The 21956-nt window shown below is 45.0% G+C and overlaps 1 protein-coding gene across 4 annotated transcripts in view; it reads right to left on the bottom strand.

The window, feature by feature from the left end:
* Positions 1-954: 954 nt before the first annotated feature.
* The window catches only part of NDEL1 (nudE neurodevelopment protein 1 like 1), a 57061-nt gene continuing 36059 nt past the window's right edge, over positions 955-21956 (bottom strand). For 2 of the 4 annotated variants that reach the window (XR_016443757.1, XR_016443756.1), the window contains 6 exons: positions 18055-18228; positions 15711-15802; positions 14657-14808; positions 11574-11702; positions 10381-10424; positions 955-2270 (listed from right to left, as the gene is read on the bottom strand). Coding sequence is in view for 2 of the 4 variants with exons in the window: in XM_090059404.1 (XP_089915530.1) it covers positions 11606-11702; positions 14657-14808; positions 15711-15802; positions 18055-18228 (515 nt within the window). In the remaining 2 variants the exon portion in view is untranslated. The remainder of the gene's footprint in view (positions 2271-10380; positions 10425-11573; positions 11703-14656; positions 14809-15710; positions 15803-18054; positions 18229-21956) is intronic. The other 2 variants (XM_090059404.1, XM_090059405.1) reach the window with 2 other exon arrangements.

The raw sequence follows: 21956 nt of genomic DNA, 5'->3' as shown, positions 1-21956 counted from the left end.
GGCTGGCCTGAACCTACAGACTGTACCCACACCAACCCCATGTGGCATCTAGCCCATGGACCAGCTCCATGTCACTCATCCAACCCACAAGGCCAAAATGTTGAGCACTGCTGACTAAGTGCTATTCCTTAGGGCAATGGTTGGAGTTGAAACCTGAGTGAAAACCTGAAAAGACCATTACAGTTAAACAATGACAAACAGTGAATGGAGAAACAAGACCTGATATCCAGATGCTCAAAAGTAATACGGTTGAAATTCCTTATCACAGACCTCTGCGTTTAGTTGTGGAGGTCTTCATGGCCAGCCTCTTCATTAACATATACCAAATCAAAGTGCAGGCAGATGCATGTATCATCAATAATTATTATCCATAATTGTGAACCACAGGAGGTTGAGGCATTCAGGATCTGAAGACCTGAGGAATCCAGCAAGAGCTCAAAGATCCTGAGGGGGAGGGGGTCTAGCCTCTCTCTCTCCTCCCAGGTATGAGCATGTTGTTGCCTCCAATCTGCCTGATCCAAATGCTTGTTAAATTTTTGTTTAGCTTTTCCAATAAAGTGATTCTCTTAAAAAGATAGGTGTGCACCTTTCTTTATTCTGGGACCACATCTGACACTATAAGCCCACTTTGTCCTATTCTGGAGATAGAAAGGTGAGGTGAAGTCCTCTAATGGCAAAGGAAGACAGAAAACGTAATGGCATTTGGCAGACCAGTGAAAAGGTTGCTCTGTGTTTTACCCCAGCTGCTGCTGTAGGCTCCAGACTCTTCCAAGGGCCTCTGTAGTTATGAACACTCCTATGAAAGTGAGTGAATCTGCAGTTTTCACGTGAAACCCAAAATTGTTCGTTGTCTCTGAAACCAGCTCAGCAAACTGGCTGCTTTTCAGGAAAGGATCCATCAGAGGTAAAAACATGGAACACAATTTCAACTTACTTTTCTGAAAAAGCCACTGGTTCCACATTAAAAGAACTTTATTTTTGAAAGATTTCTCTCTCTTTTTTTAGACCACATGATCTCGGTGCTGCTGTATTAATGGTATGCCATCTTATTTAAACATGCCATAGAGATTCTGAATAAATAAAGCTACAAAGCCCAAGTTATATACAAATATCTTAGGCAAAGATATTATGTTTACAAACCTATATACAATAAAACAAATGTAAACAGTCAAATGCAGCAAAGGATGCACAGGAAAAAGGGATGTACAAAACCCTGATGGGATGTGGTGAATCTGCACTGCCCTCTCTTCCTCATGGGCAAGGGTCTTAGTCAGCATTCGTAAATGAGCCACAGAGCTCCTAAAAATTGAATCTGCAAAGCCAAATAGATGTGATGGAATAAATTGGACAGGAATATTTTTAAACCCACAGACCAAACCACTGTCAGGCTTTCTTGTTCATTTTAAAATCCACCAACTTTGAGGCACATATAAAGACAGAGAAATTGCACAAATACATTGCTTTAAAGACCCACAAGGTACATAATGGTCCAAAACTGTCACAAAAGCCCATAGGTGACACTGTAAAATCTAGTCTTTATATATTACACAGATTTGAGCAGTTTGAATGCTTTTTTAGGGGCTATACTAATCAGATTGGTGACTTGTTTAGGTCTCTAGACTCCTTTGATGCATAAAAGTTTCATTAACAAGGAAGATTAAACTTGTTTGAGGCAAGGAGTATTAATCCAAGGTGCAACTGTCCAATAGGATTAATGTCTAATCCTTACCAAACATCCCTTTAAAATCATTCCTGATACAACCCTGGCTGCGTGCGTCTTAAAAGCCAGGTTGCTGGTGGGGGCAGGATTTGTAAGTAGAGTCAGCCAGAGTGTGTGCTCTATTAAACCTAAGATAGAAAAGTTACCGAGGGTTTAGGACTGACTTGTCAAGTTCTAAGCAATGAGACTCCTGTGACCAGTGAAACAGAATAATACACTTATCAGCTTATGTGACTCAGAATAGAAGTGACCACGTTAGAGAATGTTCACTACGGGAAGAGGAGAAAATAAACTGTTTTACAGTTGAGTGAAGGGCTGCGTGTGCTGGGGTCTCCTCTGGGCAGCAGGCAGGCAGCAGGGCCATTCTGCACAGCAAGGGGCAGTAACAGGAAGGAATTAGGAGCAGTTCTTGTTCGTCTGAGAAAATGATTCAAAGTCCAAACCCAACCTCCTGGCTGTTCATACACTCAGAGGGAGCATTCCTGGAGCTGAAGATGGTCTGGAGGATCCGATGCCTGGTGGCGGGCCTTGGTCAAAACCATTTACTGCCCTGCAGAACAAAAGAGCAACAGAGGGTTGGTCAGCAAGCAGCAGGAGGAATAGCCGGTAGTTATTGTATCTGCACTCCCTCCCCCACAATGGTGGAAAAGATGGGAACCTGCTGTTGGCTCTAAGCAGTCCCCCAGCCTCAAACTGCATCTCTCAAGCAACAGGCTACCTAGCTCCCAGTCTCACTAAGGCACAAAACTGTGCAGTAAATCCAGCTGCCTTCTGTGCCCCAATGTCAATACAGACATCATCACTGGACCAAAAAACACAAATTACAACATCCGATTTTGCAGTCCTACCAATGTCATGTATGCTACCATCACTTGCTCACAGATGGGGCGATCCTTACACAGCAGGACGAGCAAACACGAATCTGACATCCACACCAGAAGGACATGAAAGGCCTGTGACGGAACACACTAACCTCCCAGGACACCGCATCACTGACCTGAGGGTGGCTGTTCTCAGGCCGCAAACTTTAAAAAAAACAATCTGAGCTGGAAACTGGAACAAGAAATCACCCACAGACCGGACTGTATCAAGTGTGATTTAAACAGGGACTATGGAGGCTTCTCTCATTACCTGGATTAGTTCTTGTGACTTCATTCCCGTGGGTTTATTGCTTGCATGTTTGCCTCTCCCAGCACCGCCCTACCTTCTGCTTTTATATTCATGTATCTCTCCTCCTTATACACAGCTTTGTGCAGTCCCTTCACAGCATTTGCTGAAGTGAGCTTCAGTTCACAAAAGCCTGTGCTGTATATCTACCTACCTGGGTTAATCTATAACATGCAAATCTACGCTGCCTTCTAGAAAGGGTGTTGCAGCCTCCATAGGTGCAGGCCTCCTGCCTGGAGTCTAACAATGATTCCACACTGACATGATCAAAGCTTACTGACCACTAGGGAGTAACTTCCCTGCTGAACAGATGGGAGCATGCGTCATCCAGGCTGTCAGCAGGTTACCAGTTATCACAAAAGCACCACACACACTGCCAGGAATGGAGCACTCCAGCACTCATTAGGCCAAGGTATTTTCAAATCTAACCATAATTTGAGATAAGCAAGCACAAAGCCCTCCCTATGCATGTCTTGCCTATGGGCAAAGCCTCTATGTGCATCTGCCCTTTGAGGTCTCACTGGCAAAATCAAATCAGTGCAGCTGGAGCTGCAAGGTAGAACAACCCTCTTAGCTTCAGTTCTTGCTTCTAGGTTCTCTAGAGAACATGTTTAACTTTCTTCAGGAAGCATCTGTGATGTCTCAGGGTCTTCCTTTTACCAATCTGTAGGTGCCAAAAGCTGCTCAGTAGCTAACTGTGTTGCAAACCATGTAGAACCACACACAAGAGGGGAGAGAACTCAAAGCTGCCTTCGAAGACAACTCCCCCTTAAGCTGGTAGCATTGAGGGTGTATGACGGTGGAACAGTTCTGATTACAACCAGTAAACAAAAACAGCACACTCACATGCGCTAGATCATGACAGCATAAACATATGATACAGAATGGGATGTGAAGGCCATATCTAGGGTTACCATATTTTCATGCATACAACACTTCCCGGAATAAAGCAAGCACCTTATTTTTGAAAGGCAAAATGAATAAAATGATCGTTCCTTTAAGCATGTAATTGGGCGGCAGCAGCAGCAGAGAGCCAAGTCTGCTCGCTGTTCTGCTCCCTGTGAGCTGCGTGCAGATTTTACTTACCGTATTTACTCGAATACAAGACAACTCCCCCAATAATTATATTCTATATATGGAAAATTTACAAAATTTGTTACAATTTTCCAGGTGTCAAATCTAAGTATTGGAGGGCTGTCTGGAATCCTTCTCCCTCCACTGCTATCGCAGTGAAAACAGGGGTGGGGGGTGGTGTTAAGTGGCCCCCTTGTCCTCTGAACTGCCCACTTCTTCCCCTTCAGCTTTCCTGTCCCTCCCACCTGCGCCCCTCCACCCTTAGCTCCCATAGTCTCTTCCCTTCCCACCAAACTCCCCCCCAGTCCCTGCTTCTCCCAAAAAATTTCCAGCAGTCCCCCCACCATGGGTGCCGCACCCGCCCCAGCTCCTGGTGCTTTAAAGAAAAGCCCCAATGCTGTGTGCTGCCAGGCAAGGGGGCAATCTCTGCTGCCCCCCACTGCCCCCCACTGCATGGGGGGCTCTGCACTAGCCCCTCAACCCTCCCCCTTGCTTCCCCAGCCACCCCACAGGTGCCCTGCCCAGGCCAGCTCTGACCCTTTAAGAAAAAAAACAAACAAACCCCAGGACTCACCGCTCCTGCCGGCAGAGGCAATCCATGCTGCCCCCCATTGCCCCATGCCACGTGGGGAGGCTCTGCACAAGCCCCCGAAGCCCTGAGGCTGCCCCCATGGTCCCCTCCCCCAGCCCCACCTCCCCTGCCCCTAGTACTTACCAGCTCGGAGTGGCTGCAGTTCCCTGCTGCAGGCACCAGGGACTGTTCAAATCATCAAAGCTCTCCGAATGTTTTCCAAAGATTCGGAGAGCTTTGAATCAATCTGGACCTTTAAATTGGTCCCCTGATTCAATTCAGATTCGGAGATTCAGCCACCGAATCGAACCGAATCTCCTCTGAACTGAACTGCCACCTGAAATTTTGCACAGATCTATTGGATAAGAATAGAAGCAGGAGGTTGGACTAGATGACCCATAGAGGTCCCTTCCAGCCCTATTTTTCTATGAAAGCCCAGGCAGAAGCTTGTCAAGGCTCATTATTTTTGATAATTACAATATTTGCATAGTGGCACACAGCACTGACACTGAGCAGCCCCAAGAGAACCAATTATCTGTATTGTTCATACCTCACTTGGCCTAAGCTGACCTTGTTACAGAAATAAAGTTAGACTTGGTGTCCTGGTTTTAGGTGAGCTGGTGAAATACAAGTGTGCAATGGCAACTGGCTCCAAAAAAACTAGAAGGAGAACTTGAATGCTGACTCCAGGTAAGCGCACCAAAACTACACTACTCTATGGGGTTGCAAGCAATTTTTGTTAATTAAATTTAAATTAAATTATTTCAATTACAAACAAATGAAATTATAAAAATGAAACTGATTAAACCACCGTCTTTACTTTATTCTAAGATGAGGTTTCTTCCCCCATGTAACACTGTAGGAAACTGCCCCTTGTCTTAGCATTGAGCATGAAAGCAGTGGGGGTGCCAAATTTTCAGGCCAGCCTCAGAGATGCTACCAAAGCAGTATGTAGTCCACATAGACCCATGTCAGAGAGTTAACTATTCAACCCAGATACAGAATACACGGGCAACTGCTGCTTCGAGATCTGACATTACCTAACAGCATGGAAATATTTCCCCCAAGGATTAACCCAAGCATTAGCTTCATATTTTCCATTCCCTTTCTGTCCATCCAATGGACTCAGCAGACGCAGTGAAGGTGAAGTTACACATAACACTTTGATCACACTAAGGACATTTAAAATGCAAGCATCTGCATGTTAAAGCTTGTTAACTTGTGCTAAGTGCCCTCTGAGCATGTCAAAGTTATGCCACTTCAGGTGAGGGTAAACCCTAGGTCATGCTACTAAACTTGTGTTAGGGTAACTTCAGTCTGCTCCATGGAGATATAGTGAGCAATCTGCAGCTGTCCAGCATCTCAGGATGCACCACTGCCAAGACCGACACCTCCCCACTCCCAATGCAGGGCAGGGATACAGCCCAGGTGTCCTGACTCCTAACCATGCCCCTGCTCACCAGCGGTCTAGTGATGAGTCAGAGGTGTACAGGCAAGAAACAGCATTAACCCTTAACATGCGACTGCTCACAGAATGTCCTAACTTGACCACAAAACCTCCCGCAGGTTTGGTATGGTGTAAGTGCAGTGAGAAACTTCACTCCGGGAAGGGGAGTTTCACTGGATAAGGGGGAGCAAATTCTGAAAGAAACAAACTGGCTCTTTACGGCTCCCAAACTGGATGCCCAAATCACTGTTCACTTTTGGAAACCTTCACCTTAGAAATGTGCTTCAGAGACCACTACGAGGTCAAGCAGCAGAAATATTGTTCTCTTAATTTTGGGCATTGAGAACCTTGGAGCTATTACATCACCGTCACATGCTTTACGATTCATTAGTCTACATTTTAAGCTGCATTCTGCACTGACAGAGCACCTTCATTCTGAAAATCATTCAGCTTTCTACAAATACTAGATTAACTGTAAGAAGCCTTGTGAGCAAACCAGCATTTCCATCCAAGCTATGTCTACCCTCAAAGTGCCTAGTACAAAGGCAGGCAAGGTTCTTTGTGTAGATGTGATATCTTTTACTGGGCCAACTAAATAGCTGGAAAAATGTTTTTTGCAAGCTTTCAGGCACAAACACGCTTCATCAGGCATAGGGAGACTATGCTGGTGTCATGTGTTCTCCAAGGTAGAAACGTAGCTAATTTACAACAGGCAGGTCTGTGAAAATGCAAATGAGTGGAAGTTGGGAAAGACAATGTACACAAAGGACACCTGTCGCAGATGAGCCTACGAACTTCACTTCATAAATCTACTGGACACAAAAAATCGTGGACTTAATACAGACATTGGATTTATGACATAATACAACCTGCCTGACATCTGATACCTCAGGTAACCTGCCTCCAGCCTGACCACTGGCATTTCTTCACACATTTTCCTCCCTCCCCCTGCCCCTCCTATCTCTACCCATTGTCTTTCCAACTTCCACTCATTCGCATTTTCACAGCCCTGCTTCTTTTCTACCTTGGAGAACACATAACACCAGCAGAGTCTCCCTACGCCTAACAAAGGGCATTTATGCCCAAAAGCTTGCAAAGAACTTTTTCCAACTATTTAGTTGGTCTAATAAAAGATATCACATCTACCCAAAGAACCTTCCCTGCCTATGTCCTTAGACCAGGGGTTTTCAACCTTTTCGGGTCAATGTTCAATGTACCCCTGGCGGCTGGTCAAGAAAGTGGGAGTCCCCTGGGAGCCACACGGGTGGGGGGGAGGCTGGAGCCTCCACCACCCGGTTGAAAACCCCTGCCTTAGACCAACAGGGCTACAACCAACAACCCTAGTACAAAGGTGTGTTTTTGTAAGGATTATGCAAAGGCAAATGCACAATCCTTCTGGGTTCATCACCCCTACACACACACGTACGTATGTGTGAAATGTATATGACAAGCAGCACCCAGAGTGACATACCTGAGACTGAAATTTTCCTCTGTAAATAATAATGAATAGAAGAAGTCCAAATTTATCTTTTTACTATACTAACAAACACAACACACACGAACAACAAACGACAAATGAAAACCTTACAAAGAAAAAACGTTAAAAATTGTGTGTGTGTGTGTAACTGTTAATTTCACATATATGTATATGTATATGTATATGTATATGTATATGTATTGTATTCCTTCTCGCAGTGAATAAGCTGCTAACCAGCCAGCTTCACCCTCCCTGATACTCCTCATATTCTGGGATCTGGTTAGCAGCAGATTGAATCCACCTTCTCTGGAGCCTCTGGGTGGATCCAACACGCTTGTTTCTTCTTCCCAGAAGGCACTCAGAGCAGGATGAACACCCTGCTGGCTGAGGGGAAAAGTCATCCAAATTCCCCCTCAACCTCCTTCAATTCCTGGACTCTGGACAGATGTGTTGCAAGTCTCCCAGCAGGAGCCAGAGTTCTCCCAGCCTTGATCAGCCAACATCAACAGTACAATCCACTACAGTCAACCAGACCTGGTCCCTCCTCACCGACTGCTCTCAAGACACTCCCCTCTCGGGCCAATGACCACACGCACTCCAACATGGTTGCTAGGATGAGATTTTGGTTGTTCTTCCTCCCCTTCACCTCAGCAGTATACCCAACGTGGTTGTAAGCCACCACCGTATCCCCACCGATCACACTCAACATGGTCTCACTGAATTTCCCAAGTTGGACACATTTTGAAAAGTTCCCATCTACAATACAAGGAAGCTGCATTTTGTACCTGCACAAACCAAGCTGTGTCCTTGGGACAGAGTTCTGCTAGTTACACTGTATACTAAGACTTCCTGCCAGCACAGCCCTGTCAGTAAGGGAGCCTCCCTTCTCCACACGTCTCTGCCCAGACAACATCAGTACTGTAGACTGACATAAGACTCGATCAAAAGGCAAAATAATGTTTCATCCTCTTTCAGCACAATTTTGTCCTTAGAATACTTCCGAAGGGGATGCACTAAAGATAGTTAGCTACCCTCACCGTGACTGAAATCTGTATGGGATCAGCCTGGCCAAGTCTTTGCAGGTGTGTTAGCTCTAATGGAAGACAGTTGAGTTGGTCAAAGTCAGAAGCTGGTCCAGGTCAACCAAACCCATCCCCTGCACCATCTCAGGGATCTATGATTACAACTCTGGTGAGAGGCAGATATTCCTAAGCCACTGGATACTGCCTTCTGCAGATCAAAAACCACTTGTATACTGCAAGCCTCCTCGATACAGCTAGGGTCAATGGAAGAATTTTATTTATACATTTGAGCAAAAGTGCAGATTTGTGGTCTACCATATAGCAAACACTCTGAGACCACAGCTAGAGTACAGCGTCCAGTTCTGGGTGCCGCACTTTAACAAGTACATGGTAAAGCTTGAGAGAATCCAAAGAAGGACCACCCATTTAATCAGTTTTACACAGCAAGTCATACGAGGAAAGGCTAAGGGACCTGGGACGCTTCAGCCTGAAAAAGAGAAGAAAAGGCTGAGAGGGGACCTGGTAGCAGCTTACTGCTACATCAGGGGAGTACATCAAGGGCTTGGTGAGCAACTGTTCACCAGGGCACCCTTGGGGAAAGCCAGGGAAAATAGCCACAAACTCCTGGAAGACTGTTTCAGGCTCAACATTAGGAAAATCTTCTTCACAGTTAGGGTGCCCAGATTGTGGAACAGGCTCCCTCCAGAGGTGGTACAATCGCCTACTCTGGAAATCTTCAAGAGGAGACTGGACAGTCACCTTGCTGGGGTCACCTGACCCCAGTTGTCTTTCCTGCTTGGTGCAGGGGGCTGGATCTGATGATCTTCCAAGGTCCCTTCCAGCCTTATAATCTATGAATCTATGAGTTGTGTAATGGTGGGCAGATGCTGGCACGACAGGCCATACAGGTTAACAATTCTAGCAACAGACAGGGGCCTAATTCTTGCCCTTGCCCCTTACCTTGACCTTGGTCAAGATACTTCAACTCTCTTCCTTATAAAAATAGAGGAAACTGTTAATTTCAGAGGGTTGTATAAGGTTTATTAAGCCAATATTTGACAAAGAAAAGACCCTACTAAAATGCAGTGATAAAATCCAAACCAACAAAGTACAATTGCTGTGTCTGATTCAGTTAAATGCATCCAATGTATGTAAAGCAGTACTGTACCAAAATTGCACTCTGTTCCAATGTTTGTGTCTAAAAACTGTCACATGATACGAGTCAAGCCATCTGATGTGATGATGGGGAGAAAGACTACAAAAGTAACCAAGTTTGTAATCTTAAAAAGTTTCACTAACTGACCATTTGCAATGCTAAGAGCTAGCCTCATACAATTAGTATGACCGATTACAGGTTATTTTCCATCTCGAAGCACCAAGATCACAAAACACGAACCAAAGGGGTTCAATTATCCACGAATAGGGACCTACCTAAATCATGGCAGAAGTTCGTGGCACAGCAGTGCCTCTAATCTCACTCTTTTCACTGTGTGCCCCCACCCCTGCCACTGAATGGCCGAGAGGCAATTACCACCACAGTTTTTGCCTCTCAGCCACTCAGGTAGGTCCCTACCCATGAACAAGTGGAGGAGTCTATTCTTTTCACATCTAATGGAGAAAAACTGCAGCAGTTCTATACAAAACAATGTAGAAGACATTCCCAGTCATAGCACCTGAAGAGTAGATGTGTGGGGACTTAAACCTACATAGGGTTGTTAAACGTAAACTTTTGCTGTGAAATATCTGTAAATGAAGATCTATAACTTGTTCTGCAGGGAAACCCATTTCAGTGACAATCAATACTCCCGTATTTAACTTCTTCACCTTTTTATAGTGTAACCGAAATGCAGTAAAGTAATCTGCGCTTTACAAGCACTGAAACAGGACACAGAAGTTACTCACCTGCAATTATGTTTCCCAGAAATGGAGCAGACTCCCCTCCTTACCTGAGAAGCATTATTAGAAGGTGTATTATGAAGCATTCAATAACACCACGTTTTCATCTATAACATTTCATCCCTGTGTATAAAAATCAGGGCACAGCATCTCTGATAGCAGTGTGCATGTGCACATACAGAAAGTGGGTTTATGTCTCGAAATAACCTGACAAATACTGCCAATAAACTCCCTCCACTTCACAGATAACAATTACCCTTTCTTGAAGGTCCCCCTCCACAACTTACTTGATGGCTTAGTCTAATGCACTTGCATTCTATAATGGGTTCTAATAATACCTCTTAACTCCTAGTTCATAGCCTTCTTCCATCCCTCTAAGCAGACTTTTTGCATTTGCATGGAGTCTTTTATTTAGTTCAGTCTGGTCTGACGCTGTCTTAGACCTAATGAAGAGCACTTAATGCCGGATACCTTGTCCAATAGCTGTCCTGACTCCCAACTATACAATTGGTCCAATAAAAGAGAAAATCCTTGCATAGCAGACTTGCATATTTTTTTTTATTGCACTGTTACAGGCCACAGTTTGGGTAAGGTTGATCTGGGACTTTTCAAATTCAAATTCCAGTTGGTGGTGAAAGAGATGGTTTTCAATTATGTCAGGCTAAAATAGTAATATAAAATGCCAACTAAAATGCAGAGTTTAGTGCTTAAGAAAGAGGGAGATTAACAATCAAGTAGTACAGGCATAGCACAGAAAGCCTAGACAAATATTTTCCTGCACAAGTCTGCCTTAATCCGGTTGTTCCAGCCCTGGGCCTCTGCACTAAAGTTTAGCAATGCTGCTGCTATTTGTTTTCCAGACTGAACTTCCACAGGAAACTCATCATGGCCAAAGCTATTCTGGAGTTCTGAAAAACTTTAAGGCTTTCAGACCACTCCTTAGCATTTCCAATTCTGAAGCATGTCAAGGACACCAGCCTAGCCAGTCCTATGCAACTCCAACACGGTAACCCAGAGAATCCTAATGCCTTGATATGGCCAGGCCAGTGAGACATTCTTTCAATGTCTTCACCAATCCACCGGACAAGCAAAGAGTGGGTGTTTAATGAGAGATGAAGGATTTGTAAAACATTTAAACCAACAGAATGGTAGTTTGCAAAGGAAAAAATAAATATACTGTAATGATGTGTCTAAGTTACCTCTGTCACAAGCCTACCACCCAACTGGCTGTTCATAAGGCAGCAGCAGCAGGTTGTATCGAGTCTACGAACACATGTGGCTGTTTCAGGCTCCAGTGACAGCTGGGGGCAGGGAGAAGAGTACAGGGGCTGGAGAAAAAGGAGAAGAGGGGAGAAGAAAGGGCATGCCTTAGCTCAGCCCCTTGTGCCCAGATACAACAGCAAGCTAAGGATCAAGCCCTTAACAGGGAAGCACTCCACTGACATAAGTAGCGGCTAACCTTTTGTTGCAGTGCACAGACAGTGGTGTTGACCTCACATAACAGTTCTTTGCAGCTGAGATGTACAGATGCTGCACAACAACTAAAATATATATGCAGCTTAGAAACTGCATCTAATTTTCAATATACAACAACTTCAAGGGAGGCAGAGTATATGGTAGGAGCAAAGAAGGGAGCATGTGTGAGGAGTGGGATGCAAACCCCATGGGAAGCAGGACAAGTGGGTGTAAAGGGGAAGGATTTGGTGTGAAAGCAGAGGGAGGACATCACAGCTGTGCAGTAACCTCTAACAGAAATTCATTTGTCGCAGTCACACTCACTCTGTGGTCCAGCTAATTTTCTTTCAACCTCCTGTAAATACTGGCTATTTAGAACCCAGATTTTTAAAATTTCCCTAGTGAAAACCTGGCCTTAACTAGGCAACTAACCAAGCCAGCAAGTGTAAGGACAGTCTGGATGATTAAAAATAACCCCCCTCCCCACCCCCATTACACCTGTCAGTCAGCTTATCCATCTCATCACAACCCAAGTACAGCAGCACTGGGATCCTAAGAAAAGGCATCATTCTTCCCTATCAACCTTCTTTACAGCTTGCAACTGGAATCTCAGTGATGGATTCCAAGTGTGAGCATCACTGTGGTGTCATACGGTTAATCAATAGACCTGCAATAAGCAACTGCCCCTAAGGTTCTTTGACTGGGATGTGAAGCTTTTTTTTTTCCTTTTTTTTTGTGTGTGCAAATAGTTCCCTCTTATGATTTGAAAACTAGGTTCTAGGACACAACCTGTTCAGCTGCTCACACATCAGCACGATTCAACTGAGCACAGAGGCAGCAAATTAAGAATATCTGGCATGTTTGCTCCTTACAATTTCAATAGAACATTTAACACCCTCAAATAAATGTATATTGAAAACTGTAGTGGAACATAATATATTTGTAAGCACTAAGGAGTACACACCCTACGTTTTTGAAATGGAAAACTGTCATACAGAAGAGAATGTTAATATGTACGATGCTATGGTGCTTTGCTCAGTGAACATTATTCTAAACCAGGGCTGGGAAATTATATGGACCCATGGGCCACACAGGGAGTTTTGGTGAGCTGTCGCAGGCTGAGTCAGCACCCACCCGATGCTACAGCTCACCAAAACTCCCTAAGTAACTCCGCCCAGCACTTGGCTGGGATAGGGCTGGAGGCAGGCATGCAGGAAGCGGCATCCAGGAGTGGGACAGGCAAGCGGGGCCAGGGCTGGGATCGTAGGGAGGTGACAGCACAGGGCCAGGGCCCGGGGCAGAGCTGTGATCTGTTATCTGCACACACCTTCAACAGGCGGCAGTTCTGCAGGAAGAAGCATGCAAGAAGTGGATTGGGGCTTTGCTCTGAGCCCCAGTCCTGCACTGTCAACACACGGTGATCCCAGGAGCTCCACGGAGACTAACGAACTTGCATGGGCAGGGCATGCAGCCAGGAGGATGGGACGGGGCCACGGGCAAGCAGGGAGCTGCAAGCAGGGCTTGGATCTTGGGGTGGTGATGGTGCAGGGCCAGGGACCAGGGCAGAGCTGCAATTCACTCCCCGCAAACCCCTGCCTACAGAACCCATGCACATTGCAAGGTTGTGTGGGCAGCGAATTGCAACTCTGCCCTGGCCCCACACTGTCATCACCACACCGTCCCACCCCACGAGCCTGGCCCTCCACACCCATGCTACTCTCAACACTGCTCCCTGCCTGCCCACGGCCATCTCATCTGCCTGGCCACACACCCTGCCCATACAGGTCCTGCCCCCAGCGGTGGATGTGGGGCAGATGAGCCAGGGTGCCTGGGTAGTGGTACTGGCCACATGCACCATGGCCTGAGCTGCCCCCTGCACCTGGGCTGGGTGGGACTGAGGAACCCCCCATAGGCCGGAAAAATCCCTTGGAGGGCCAGATTCAGTCTGCAGGCTGCATTTTGCCCACCCCTGTTAAACACTACAGGATTGCACAGCTCTTTACAACTACAGGGAAAGATATGCTTCCTGCCTCAACTCTCACAATTGCTCTCACTTTTGCCTTCTACACAAGTGCGGGGGTTCCGTAGTACAGACTGTAACTATGGGGAAAATCCTACTGACGCTCCAAAAATGTTTGGTTCGAGATATCGCGAAGTGGAAGCTCTGACTACGGGCCTGAGCACATAAGTGCCTGCATAAGAAGATAATTTGGATTTTAGGGGTGACACTGCACAGCATAGCAACAGTTTTGATGGCCAGTGTACCAAGTCAGCTGGAGTTGAAGCTAATGCCCTTTCATTTTTCCTGTAGGGAAAAGAAATTGTAACAAGGTGTACCTCACCCCAAGCCTAGCTGCTGGCTGCCGGCACTTGGCTATTCTTATTGAGGAAAATCTCCAGAGTTGGCATGTCCTCCAGAAGCAAACTAACTATGCCAATTCCACCACTATTAATATAAGACTCTTTTTTTTACATGACTGTTCCACTCGCGAGTGCTGTTTTGCTGCTTGGCTTTGGCATTACCGTGGGACACACCAGGAAACTGGGCAATGGAAAAAAAAAACAGAACAGCATTAAACAGCCATCAGCTAAGGGGAAAAACGTCTGAAACCACAAAAGTGTTTGTTTTCTCTTGTTTCACAGAAGTCAGCACTGTAACTACAGCTGCCACTGTCCTCCTGGGGCTAAAACTGCAACACCATATCTTACCTAGAATATGAAAACTCGGGGTGGGAAGAATAGAAGTGAACAGAGAAAACAACAGTGTGCTTCCAGCGCAACCATAAAAGCTAGCCATCCTTTAAAACAAAGATCAGTTTCAGCTTACCCTTTGTCAAAAAAAGACGTATGCCCTGGGTGAGAGTACTTTGTGCTGCTGCTGTTCACCATGCTGTTATTAACATTCCCCGAAATGTATGATTTCCGTGATGCCTGGTCCTTTGCAAAATTTCTACAAGCAGCCAATTTGGATTCTAAAGCCTGTAGAAGGAAAATGGAATAAAGTTATTTGCACAAAGAACTGCTCTGGAGTACAAGCCTTGAAACGGCCAGTAGCGGGTGGTGGAACCAACATGATCTGCTTCAGCAGAACCTAAGCTCTACTGCAACAAAGCTTATCTTTAATGGTTTAAAAAAAACCTTAGAGTGGGACAGCCATTCCCGGAAGGGCAGACGTGTTCAGCTTCTATAACTAATGCTGGATTTTGAGAAAAGATCTACTCCTATTTAGGCACATAAATAAAGTGGCACCATTGTCAGTGGGAGCTGCAGAGTTCTCAGTGGTGGCAGATGACCAAACAAGGAGCAGCAGTCTCAGGCTGCAGCAAGGTGGTTTAGATTAGCTATTAGGAAAAACTCGCACGAGGAGGGTAGTAAAGCACTAAAACAGACTACCTAGAGAAGTTGTGGAATCTCCATCCTTGGAGGTTTTTAAGACCCAGCTAGACAAAGCCTTGGCTGAGATGATCTATTTGGGAATGGTCCTGCTTTGAGCAGGGGGTTGGACTAGATGACTCCTGAGGTCCATCCAACCTTAATTTTCTATGATTCTATGATAATATAAAATGGGAACGGATTGAGGATGCTCAATCTTATATTCAGTCAATGTATCTACTGACCCAAAAGCCAGTGTAGCTGTCAACTGCAGCAACCAACTGTGGCATCAGGAACCTAGCTTTAGGGCCTTTATTTACACACACTGCCCAACTGAAAAAGTCTTACTCTTTACCCAATATTAACCAAGCATGATTTGGAAGAGATTCCTAAGAAACTAAAAGTAAGGCTACAGAGAGGAATGGCTCTGGGCTTTTTCCATTTCTCCAAGAACCAAAGCTCAACTCTAACATATCAGAAATGCAAGTACTATAAAACAAAGTGCTTACCCCGACTTTCCGTAACAAATCCCCCACAATGTTGAGTGCGGATATTCTAGCAGAAGGAGTTAAGGGACTGGTACCAAACCCATTCGGTATAGCTGCAAACACAAATTTATTTTGTTAGATGCTTCAATACACTTAAATTTTAAGTGCTGTATCAAAGGAAGAAATAAAAAATTCCATTGTAAACACTTCGTGTGGCTAGTCCACAATAAAACGCTCACTATGTCACAGACAGCCTTAGGAGGAGAGCCTAATTTATATCAGCTGAATCTATGCACGGGGTTATACGCACTCTTCAACTATGGGGCTAATGCACTATCCACCCCTTCCCAGAGTTGTACATTGAAATGTATTTTCTTTTTATTAAAAAAAATGATTTATTAGTCCTTGTAACAGAAAACAGCCTTCTCCATGGGTCAGGGATATACACCAATGCAGTGCTATCACCAGGGTCACTGACAGATGTTCAAATAATGGTGCGATGGGTTCTGATCCATGATCCCAACAACCACAACTTGTTCCATGTCACACATGCATGTCAGAAGTTGTGACTGGGGATCAGATCCCAGATCACACCCTATTGTTGGTGCAAGAGAAGCCCAGGATCATGATCCCAGGTTCCCCCTGCTCCAAGAAGTAGCAAGCAGGATGGTCAGTGTGCCCATGGCTGGGAATGCCAGTCACCTGATCAGCAGTCCCAGCCCTGAGATGACACTAGAGTCTTTCAAGACTCCAGTGTACTCCCAGGGCTGGGAGTGGCAGTCAGCTGATTGGCACTCCCAGCTGCAGGAATACACCAAAGCCCTTCCAAACTCTACTGCACTCCCAAAGCTGGAAGCACCAATCAGCTGACCAATGCTGGCCACACATTAAATTTAAGGCATGATGGAGGCCAGCCAAAAAATTATTACTGATATTTTGCATGATAACTTTGTGGCTGATTACTAAGGCTGTGCGAAGCTTTGGGTGCTAATTTAATTCAGAGGAGATTCGGCCCAATTCGGTGGCCAAATCTCAAAATCTGAATTGAATCAGGGGACCAACAAAAAACTGTTAAGCAGGGGACAGGGGAGGGGAAGGGAGGCTGAAGTGGGGAGGGGACCATGGGGGGACCTCTGCCAGGCTCCATTCCCTGCCTGCTCCCCCAGGCCCCACAACCACTCCTCCCATCTCCCCCCACAGCTCCCAGCCCTTTAAAAAAAAAGCCCAGACTCACCAGGTGCAATGGGGGGCAGTGGTGATCCCCCCATTGCATGGGGGGCTCTACCACGAGTCCCCTGATCCCCTCCTGCTTCCCCAGCTCCCCCCCCCACTATGGCTGCCCCACCTGCCCCATCTCCGGCCGTTTAAGAAAAAAAAACCCGGTGTCATCAGCTGCTGCAGCAGCCTCAGAGCTTCTGAGGGCTCATGCAGAGCCCTCACATGGCGTGGGGCAGTGGGAGGCAGCAGAGATCGCCCCCTCGCCAGGCAGCACTCAGTGTGTCAGGGCTTTTTTTTTTCCCCAAGTGCCAGAGCTGGGGCAGGCGGGCAGCCATTGCCAGGGCTGGGAGAGCGGGTGGGGGATGGGCCTGTGTGATTCGGAGATTGGGCAGCAACTGAATCTCCAAATCAGATTCAGCCGAATTGATTTGGGACAGGGATTCAAATCACCTAACTGAATCACTGTCCCCCAAATTGGCCAAATCCAAATCCGAAGCAAATACTAGCTGCTTCGCATAGGCCTATTGATTACTTATTTTATCACACCGTTAACTGCATTAACACATGGTCGGGCTACTTTGTTAATCATGTCTTAAGTATAACCTCTGCCAGGGGCCCAGAGATCTGCAGAGGAAACAGTTACTCAGAGATGCACAGTGTTTCCACGTATCTTGATAATCCAGGTAAATATAAGGCCCAGACTGTCAGCATTATTACTTATTTCAATGATGGTCAAGTTAGCAGAAACATCAAGGAATCACACTTATCAGACTATCCCTAACTTTTAAAGTGCTCTTTGCACCATTTTTCATTTGTGCCAATCTGAAGTGCATGGACTAGACAAGCAGGTTTAAAAAAAGAATCAAAAATCAAATGCAGCAGCAAACGAAATCCCACACCAAAGGCTATCTTGATTCAATTTTGTAATTCAACAAGTCTCCACACCTTAGTTTTCTTAAACTGCCACAGAAATTCTAGAGTGTTGCCAGAACCACAGGGTTTAGGAAAAGTTTGCTGCAAAATGCTCAGGGCTTATGCAATTCTCAGTTTATTCAAGACCCCACTGTGAAAACAGAGCTGGTGTTAGTGCTGTTTGTCAGGAAACAGCTTCCTGCCCCTAGATAATCGCAGAAGCTACACAGCATACCTTTTGGGGAAGGAAAGCTATTTTCTGATCCTTTTCCAACAGGCGTGGCTGGCAGAGACAGAGATGCCTGGACAGCTGAATCCATCTTTTCACAATCTAGAGTTGGAGAACTAGGAGCAGACTTCCTAGTAACTTCCTGCTGCCTTTCCCGTACTGCTAACTCTTGTCGTAAGTCTGGAGATTTGAAAGGGGGAAAAAAACAAATATTTCAATTAATGGCTTGATTCATTCTAAAATAAACCCATTGTGCTCATCTGCAGATGTACACACACAACGTTCTTAAACCAAACTGATATTAACTCCTGAAGACCAAGCTGAAAGGAGACTCAATCTTCAGAAAGGCTGTGAATGTAACGTAAACATGCTTTAAAGATCAAAGAGTGGGAACAAACAAGCTTTGGGCTATGCAGTGAAGGTCAACAGGTCCTGGCTTTTCAGAAAATGAGGTAAGGGAAACTGTGGACTTACCAACGAAAGTGTATGTTGTGTAGGTCTAGAGACTGTACACAAAAATAAGTCAGCTGGCCCACTGCCATGCCAAGACAGGGAAAAGGGAGCTTCTCAAGCAAGTTAGACTCAAATTGTGCAAAGTATTATAGGTCAATATCAGCATCTTCCATCAGAAGTGACCAGGTAGCCAGTAATCTTCACAGTACCAGCAGAATATGCCCCTCACAGAAAATCATAAGAGTCCAATTGGCTAAAACAAGATCATCCCTATGCAAAGCATCCTATACAAACCATTATCTAAACTCTACATAAGATCACCCTCAGCCCTGCTGCAACATACACCTAACACCCTAACCGGCCACAGGTAAGGCAAGGAAAAAACAGCAGCCAACATCCTGCTTCTATAAAGGGTTGCCAATATACGCTCAAGAAATCTCAGGAAGAGAGCCATGTCCCCTGCTACAGAGGAAGGCAAAAAACCCCACAGTTCATTCCAATCTGACCATGGGGTGAAATTCCTTCATGACTCCAAATATGGCCATTGGTCTCACCCTGAGCAGAGGGGCAAGACATTCTAGCCAGAAACCTCCAGCTTTGGTCCCAGTGGAAGCATTGGCACACCCCCGTCAAAGTCCCAAGCCTTGGCTGAAGCCAACATCCATTGCCTCTGAAGAATGCTCAAAACTACGCTGACACATGTAGCAGACAGGGGACATCCAGGCAACCAGCAAAGCCCAGAAGCATGGGAATACCCATGGCAGAACACAGGCATAGCTACACCTAGATCATCCCTGATCAGTAGCTGTCCAACCACTTCTTGAACACTTCCAGTGAAAAAGAGTCCACAACTTGCGCAGGAAGTCTATTCAACTGCCTCAGGATTCTAACAGCGAAGAAGATTTTTCCAGATATCCAATCTAAATGTATTTTTCTGCAACTTCAAGCAACTGGTCCATGTCATACTCTGTAGCAAGGGAGAAAAGGTGCTTTTCCCTCCTCTTTAAGGCAGCCCTTCAAGTATTTGAAGTCTGTGATCACGTCTGTTCTTAAGTGCCTTTTCTGCAAGCTGAACAGGTCTAGCTCCTTCAGCCTCCCCTCATATGACCTGGTCTCCAAGCCCTTTATCATCTCTGTTACCCACCTCTAGGCCCTTTCTAACTTCTCTGTGTCCTTTTTAAAACGGGCCACCCAGAACTTCACACAATACTCCAGATGAGGTTTGTCCAGTGCCAAGTAGAGAGGCACTATCACCATCTGTGTCTTGCACCTCATACATCCCCCCATCGCAAAACCACATTGGCCTTTCATGTGGCTGCAGACTCAATATGAGTCTGTGATCTATAAAGACTCCCAAGTCCTTCTCCATAGCGCTGCTATACAGCAAGGTGTCACCCTTTTTATATCCGTGTTTTTGATTATTCCTCCTGAAGTGTAGGTCCTTGTATTTTTCCACATTAAACTTCATCCTGTTAGCTGTAGCCCAACTTTATAATCCATCAAGATACTTCTGAACCTCCAATGTGTTTGCAATCCTTCCCAGTTTTCTGTCACTTGCAAACTTGCTCAAGAAGTTTCCTATGCCAGCATCCAAATCATTAATAAACATGTTGAACAGCACTGGGCCCAGCACAGACCCCTGCATGACTCCACTTGAAACCTCCTGCCATATTGACATGGACCTGTTCATTATTCCCTTTTGCTTGAGTCTATTGAGACAGTTATCTATCCACCTTATACTAGTTTTATCTAGCCCATGTTTCTCCAATTTCTTTATGAGACGGTCATGTGGGACCTTGCCAAGAGCCTTGCTGAAGTCCAGATATACTATATCCACATCATTCCCTTTATCCACCCAAGTACTTATTTCGACATGATTTATTTTTCAGAAATCCATGCTGACTGCTTGTGATTACCCCTTCCTCCTCCAGATCCATGGCCAACATGGATAAGTAAAAGGGAACCTACATTCTAGCATCAATGGTAGCGCCACGTAGATTGTATTATAAAGTTTCCTTGGACGTCACAAAGGCATTGACAAGTCTGTGCCATGGATCACATGGAGAGCTGGATGCAGTTATCACCCCAAACACAAAAGCACTTCCAACTACTAACTCCAGCTGTGACTCTGAAAGTGGTAGATGATCATTTCAGGTTGGAATTCAGGAAGTTTCTAATCATCAGAACAGTGATGTTTTGGAGCAGCTGTCCAACAGGAACAATGTAGGAAAAGCCTGCCTCCTCCCCCTCTCCCCCACCCAACACACATACATTTTTAAGTGAGTTCAATAGGTTTATGAATTAAATTATATCATGTTATTGCCTACAACAGGAGAGGTCTCAACTCTGGCCCAGGAGGTCCTTTCCAAACCTATGTTCCCGAGTACTGATGAGGGTACTCATATAGCCCATTTTCTACTCAGTGTCCTGAAATCCCCATACAGAATAGGTAGCATCACCTAAATGACTAATGCCTTTCGCTATGGTCTAGGATACACATCTGTCTCACTCTTTTGATGAGCTGCCTTATTTTTCCTCTGTCACAGCCTTAGGGTACTTCTAACAATCTTAACAGAAAATGCTTGGGTTTCTAATGCTCTCACTCCTGTTATAAAGCTACACACAAACACACTTAAAGAGAGGTGTGGGAAGAACTTTGAAATTATACATCTAACTTTCTACATTATCTCACAAATTATTTTTGCTTGCTGCTCATAAAAATGAGTTTCTTTTATTTTAATGATGCTAAAACTTTCTGAATTATTGAACTACAAAACCAGAAGGACCTCTTGTTGATCATTCAGATACTTCTGAAGATTTGTCCCCTAAATTTACATACTTTATAAATATCATCTTTATGACTAGTGTTATTGAAATTTGCTAATTGCATGTAATATTTACTACTCCTTTTTATTCTTTTTTGTCAGTTCTGTGTCTCTATACATTATGTGTAGATTATATTGCTATACAGATACATACTTATAGTATGTATGCATCTCTCTCTAGATATAGCAATATACATACAGTATAGAAGTAATTTACTGCTGTTGGGCATCGATTTCTGAACCAAGTGTCCCCATTAATCAGGCTATCAGTTGTCACTTATGAGATAATTTAGTTTTATCTGGCCTTTAGTAATGTCTTTCCTTGAACCTTCTTTGCAAAACTCTTTTGCAAATTCCTGGTTCACTGATGGTAGCCTAGAATGCATCATTCTCTGGTATCATTAATCCCACAAGTCTCATTGCAATCCTTTCTGAGATATCTTCAATAAATCAGGCACTTCCCAAGAGGATTAGAGAGAGCTGAAAAGAATCCTCAAAGGACAGCTAATATTGATTTCCAAGTAAAATGCCGATCTTCTTCCCAAGAGCACATGCAACGCCTGGTCAGCAGGAATATTTGGAATACAGATCTGGCCTTAACTCAGTTTTCATGTGTGATTTGCATTTCAC

The sequence above is a fragment of the Crocodylus siamensis genome, chromosome 8, assembly GCF_052110815.1.
Source record: "Crocodylus siamensis isolate JL-2025a chromosome 8, ASM5211081v1, whole genome shotgun sequence".
Taxonomy (NCBI): Eukaryota; Metazoa; Chordata; order Crocodylia; family Crocodylidae; genus Crocodylus; species Crocodylus siamensis.
The sequence above is the reverse complement of the archived record's forward strand: the minus strand, read 5'-3'. Positions and strand labels throughout refer to the sequence as shown.